The 6,447-nt window shown below is 37.0% G+C and overlaps 1 protein-coding gene across 1 annotated transcript; it reads left to right on the forward strand.

Moving 5' to 3' along the window:
* The first annotated feature begins 3,579 nt into the window (after positions 1-3,579).
* LOC119536331 (olfactory receptor 5B3-like) lies at positions 3,580-4,527 on the forward strand. Its single transcript, XM_037839091.1, has one exon. It carries the CDS (start codon positions 3,583-3,585, stop codon positions 4,525-4,527), a length of 945 nt encoding a protein of 314 aa, XP_037695019.1. The 5' UTR covers positions 3,580-3,582.
* Positions 4,528-6,447: the final 1,920 nt, after the last annotated feature.

Below are 6,447 nucleotides of genomic sequence, written 5' to 3' on the forward strand. Positions count from 1 at the left end.
AAGAACAGCTAATATGTGCAAGATGTTTTGTTCAGCTTTGTATATGTGTTACCTCATATCATCTTCTAGAAAATCCTGTAAGAAATACATGATATAATTGTCTTCCTCTTCACAGATGAGAAGCTGAAGTTTTTAAAATTGTATCTCTTCCCTGAAATTGACACCAAGTCACCAGAGTGCACAGAACAAATTTGTAACCTCTGAATTTGCTTAAGTGGAGAAAGGCATTGTAATTTTGTTTTGCACTCAGAGGTGGCCGTTCAGTTGAAGGATCTATCTCTTTTATTGGAAAAAGTCATTCCCAGGGCTTATCTGTCTGTGGTGGTAAGATAAATGGGTGATTTTTTAAAGGAATATTTTGGTAAGGAGACTTCAGATTTGTGTGTGTGCATGTGTGTAAGAGTGAATATTAAAGTGAAATAAAAATAAAATTAGATTTTAAAATAATCTTAGAATACCAGCTACTTCCAAGGATGTGAAGCAATTGGAATACATTTCTGGTGGGAATGCATAATGGTAGAGCCACCTCAGAAACATTTTTTCAGTTTCATATTCAATTAAACATATATTGACCATGTAACCAGGCAATCTATAATCCCCAGGTATTATGTTCACACAAAAGAACTTTAGGCAGTTGCTTGGAGTGATTTATAAATGTTAAATACTGGAAATAACACAAATGCCCCTCACCAGAGGAATAAACAATCTGTGCTGTGTATATAATGGAATATTATTCTACAATAAACAGGATTCCACTGATGACACAGGTAAAAATATGGATGGATCTCAAATGCATTCTAACTGAAAGAAGCTATGCTCTAAGGCAACACATTCTAGATTCTATTTATTACAATCTATGTGGACAGAAAACAGTTTAGTGGTTGCCAGGGGCAGTAGGGTAGGAAAATAGTTTGACCAAAATATGGGCTGGGAAAAGCGGCTCACCACAAAGAAGCTCTGGTTAATATTTTATAAGTGATGGAACTGATCTATATCATGACTTTGGTAGGGGTTACATGACCATACATGTCACCAATCTCTTAGATAAAGTCTTAAATCTATATGCTAAAAATTGAATATTACTGTAACTAAATTATTCTTTAATTAGAAAAATAAAAAGAAAAAATGACAATAAGTAATGCACAAACCCAGGTGCATTCTCAACATATCCAGCTAGGTCCCAGCAGACAGTTTAATTGCTTCTTCCTTAGGAAAATGGGATGAGTAATAGGGAGCATCCCCTGAGTGCTCTGTGGCTCTACAGGTCCCTAGAAGTTCCCTTTGAAATCCTCACATTATTCCATGTGATATTATTTTAGAAGGACGATACTGTCTGCAAAGCCACTTTGGCCATCATCTATTCATTTGAATGTTAACTGTTTTAGTACACACAGTCCTTGTCGAAAATGAGGATGTGCTATGAGTCCGCAGCCATGGACAGGGAATATACCCTAAGATAAAAATATTACTGATTGCCTTTAAAATAATAACCACTCAGTGAGATGTTTGATATCCCTTCTCTCATTTTCTCTTCACAGCCACAATTCTATGAATTATGTGAAAGAAGTAATTTTATTATGTTTATTTTACAAATAACAAGGAAGTGACTTCTCTAAGGACATTGAATGAATGTTTGGTAGATTCAGGAGTGGAATCCAGTTTTCTGGTTCCATGTTCATGTTCTTTCCTTCATCTTCCCTGCTGTAGATACTGCAGAACCATTTGACCAGTATCTGACAGAGAACTCATACAGCATTGTTTCATGGCCAAATTTCTCATTTCAGACTCATAATTCAATTTTCATTCCCTTCTTTCCAAGGATCAAGGTAAGAGTCAATATTTCATATATTCTTATATTTGGCCAGCTATATCTATGATGTGTTCTTTGAGCCCAAATTTGGATGTACTGAACTTCTTTCTAAAATACTGAGGTGGGACCAGTGTATAAATGACAAAACTTCATGCGTAGAGCATTTAAGAAATGCTGATTTCTTAAAGAAGATGACGTAAAAAAAAAAAAAAGAAAGGACAGATAATGCTCTGATTGACTAAATAATTTCATCTTATTCACTATCTCTTAGCCTTTTAATGTAGATAAATAGAATAGAAGAGAACAAAATGATATTTCTTTAAACTAGACAAGGTTCTTAATTTAATTAGCAACATCTGTATTCCAATCTAATCTTTTCCACATAATCTCACCCTTCTTATTACAAGCACATCTACAAATGGTGAGAGGGAGGTAGGTCAGAGTTCTGTCTTTGATTTGGTCAGAAGTAGGTTTGATTCTTGAATTTTTAATATTATTCATATCAGCTGTGTAATTGAGGAGTGTAATGTAGAGTCTTGAATGCAATTCCCTTAATGGTAAAAGGGGAATAAAAATACTGCCTTACAAGGTTATTGTGAAATTGTGAGGATTAAATGAAGATGAGTGTGTGTGTGTGTGTGTGTGTGTGTGTGTGTGTATACCATTGGCTGATGAACATATTCTATGCTAAAATAATTATGTATGGTGAAGGGTGGCAAACATATTAACATTAGGACAAGCTTAGAAAGTAAAATTGTGAAAAGATTAAGAAGAATAGAGTAGAAAACAATGATTAGCAGAGATTCCAAAAGCTTCATATTCGAACAAACAGCACTGTGTTTGCACAAAGGCAGATTCAGATAAATATTTTAAAATCTAGAGATCAGCACCAGAATGTATCTTCCAGCTAAAGACAAGCCACAAATTATGAACTTTCAGCTATGATTCTCTGTGTTTTAATTTAGGATTGATCGTAATGAGAAAAAGAATGAGTTTAAGCAAAGGAGACTTTTTAACCCAGCTAAAATATGGATTACAAGGAAAAATAAGTTGATAATACAGGTCCCTACTGCTGCAGTTATCCCATTACATATACTATACATACATATCTGTTAACTCACTGTGAAATACCAAATATTGAGTTTGGACCAATGGAAACAATGGTAATTGTAAATCCAGTTAAATTCAATTTGATTTAAATTCAGTTAAGATCAATGGACTTGTGAACAACTCTGCTTGGCTTTGCCAGTTAATACTTGTGTTAAGTTAAAGAAAACTCAAGCTTTTGCACCTCATAACTTAAATGGGAATAACAGCTGATATATTTTACATGGTTGTTGAGAGTAATAAAAGAATATGAATATAAAGTGGCTAGATTAGTGTCTGGTAGTAGAACAATATAAGTGTAAGTTTTTATGAGGCTTAAAAAACCAAATTGCCAGGTATTTTCATTCCAGTTTTGTCATCTAGGTTAAATCATAACATATTCTACACCTCAGTTTACAAAATTACAACTTGAAAAGTTGAGGAGCTGATCTAAGTACATTATTCAGTTTCAAAATTTGACATTCATTAATAATTTATTCATTAAATTTTGTTGTGAATTCTGTGCTTTAGATATGGAGAATCTTAAAGCATAAATATTTGCTATAATGAAATAATGCCTAAGATATTTAAACATTTCCATTTCACTGATATCTCCTCTTCACTTAATACCCTGTTCCTTTATAACTCATCACTATAGGGCATCTCCTGATTCTCAAATAACATCAATGGAGAACAGTACAGAAGTGACTCAGTTCATCCTGCTAGGACTAACCAATGCCCCAGAACTGCAGGCACCACTGTTTGCAGTGTTTACCCTCATTTACCTCATCGGTGTGTTTGGGAACCTGGGGATGATTGTATTGATTCTTTTGGACTCTCAACTCCACACTCCCATGTACTTTTTCCTCTGCAACCTCTCTCTGGTGGACTTTGGTTACTCCTCAGCTGTCACTCCCAAGGTGATGGCTGGGTTCCTCACAGGAGATAAAGTCATCTCCTACAATGCATGTGCTGCTCAGATGTTCTTCTTTGGAGCATTTGGCACTGTGGAAAGTTACCTCTTGGCCTCAATGGCCTATGACCGCTATGCAGCAGTGTGTAAACCCCTACATTACACCACCACCATGACGACACGTGTGTGTGTACAACTGGTTACAGGTTCCTATATCTGTGGTTTCCTGAATTCCTCCATTCACACTGGGAACACATTCCACTTCTCTTTCTGTAGATCCAGGGTTATCCATCACTTTTTCTGTGAAATTCCAGCAGTCATGGTTCTCTCTTGCTCTGATAGACATGTTAGTGAGCTGGTTCTTGTTTTCTTGGTGAGCTTCAATGTATTTTTTGCTCTTCTGGTTATCCTGATTTCCTACATGTTCATATTTATCACCGTTCTGAAGATGCACTCAGCTGTTGGATACCAGAAGGCTTTATCCACTTGTGCTTCTCACCTCACTGCAGTCTCCATCTTCTACGGGACAGGCATCTTCATGTATGTACAGCCCAGCTCCAGTCACCCCATGGACACAGGCAAAATAACATCTGTGTTCTATGCTATCGTCATCCCCATGCTGAACCCCCTGGTCTACAGCCTGAGAAACAAGAAGGTCAAGAGCGCATTCAAGAAGGTTGTTGAGAAGGTAAAATTCTCTCTAGGATTAATCTTTTAATTTTGTAGCCTCCACAATGACCTAGTTTCATCCCTGCCATGCAATGGCTCACATTTATAGGCCAAAGTACACTTCAATTCCTCAGGTGGTACTCTTGTCTCTTAAAATGTCTGTTCTCTAAAGAAAGACATTATGTCCAGAAATGTAATACTCGAATGAGGATGGCTGAGGGGCAGTTTATTGATATTTCATTTATTCACATATTCACATGTTCTTCACTCATTTTCTCTGCCATATTTATCATGTAGAGCAAACGTCTTTGGTCTGACAGTTTTCAGCCAATGAAAACAGCAAATATAAAGGTCCTGAGGTATAAACATCCAATATAAAGACCATGCTGGGAGCTGTCCAGGGATAGCACAAATTAGTATGCACAAAATGGGTTGAATGAGTTAGGAAGTGATAACAGATGATGGAGCTCAGCTAAAGTATCAACGAATGAGTGGAATTAACCATTTGGAAGTATTTACAAATAAAAAAATGTATAACTGCATTGTTATTCTTAGTCTAATTATTTTACAAAACATATAGAATTATTTAGTCATGTATGGATAAAGTGAAAAATGTCTTCATTGTGTCTCCTTTTTCTTTTACATTGGTTGTTTCCTTTTTGGAAATTGTCAGTGAACATGTGGTTTCTACCAAATGACTCAGTCAAAATAGGAATTTTAATTCATTTAAAATGTTATATTTATGTAGATCTGCATTAAATGTGCTAGGCAAAAAGCACATTCCTTCACTTAAATTTGTATATCGTCAAATTTGGTGAGCATACATCTAGCCATTTTTACATGATGTTGTAACCAACAAGGCAGAAAAAAAATTCCTTTTATTTTGATAGTTTTGGCACATTAATAGAAGGTCAGTGGTGTCTTATATTGCTTCTGTATCCACCCCAGGCAGAGGGAGGTCCATGATTGAACGGTGGGGAATTGTGAGTATGAACAGGTGGCACCTCCTCATTGTGGGTGGAGAAAAATGGAGAAACAATCCCATGCCGGCCCCAGTGGAAAAAATTCTGAGACCTCATAGGTGCTTCTCTTCTTTTCCTTTGCTGAGGCCAGCACCAGTCTGCAGGGTGTAAAGCCCCAGGAATTAGATTGAGCAGATACTGTATTCCAACAATACTTGGCCCACACGAAGTTCCCATTTGGGAGGTCTGCAAGGCACTGATCTGAGGGGCACCTGTTGGGGTGGGCATCAAAAAGAAGCCCCCTCCTCCCCTGCACTGGATGGTCTGCTGGCAATTAGCTAGCCCCTTTCTTCTCCTAAACAGAGAGTTCATAGTTAAGTTCCACTTTCTTATGTGGCCAATATTCTTTAATTCCTCTTCTTCCTGTGTCACATTAACTGTCTCAAAACCAAAAGAGAAAAACATGTTTGTGACTTTCCTTCCACTAGTCATCACCTTTGGCTTTTATGGAAAGCTCAAGTAATTCAATTGGAAAGGGCTGTGACATGGTCACCAAATCTGTCCCCACCACCACTCCCCATGTTCTGCCGTCTTGGAAAAGGCAGCCTTCTGATCCACCTGGCCTCTCTCCAGAGGGATGAAACTCAGCTGCCTTCCCCAAAACAAGCAGCACACCCTGAACAAGGACTACAGAGGTGAGTAAGAATCCCATTAAGCGTTCCTCAAAAATTTAAATGTAGAATTACCATATGACCCAGCAATTCCACTCCAAGGTACATACTCAAGAGAAATGAAAACATATGTCCACACAAAAACCTGTAAGCAAATATTCATAGCAGCATTATCCATAATAGACAAAAAGTGGAAACATCCCAAGTGTCCACCAACAAATGAATGGATAAACAAAATGTGGTATATACATATAATGGAATATTAAGTAGCCAGAAAAAGGAATGCATGAAGAGTTGATTGTACACCATGAATGATTGTATGATATGTGAATGTAT

This window comes from Choloepus didactylus, chromosome 6 (genome assembly GCF_015220235.1).
Source record: "Choloepus didactylus isolate mChoDid1 chromosome 6, mChoDid1.pri, whole genome shotgun sequence".
NCBI lineage: Eukaryota > Metazoa > Chordata > Mammalia > Pilosa > Megalonychidae > Choloepus > Choloepus didactylus.

Bases quoted from the DNA above. Each gene is read 5' to 3' on its own strand.
- LOC119536331 (XM_037839091.1), top strand. From the start codon at position 3,583: ATGGAGAACAGTACAGAAGTGACTCAGTTCATCCTGCTAGGACTAACC.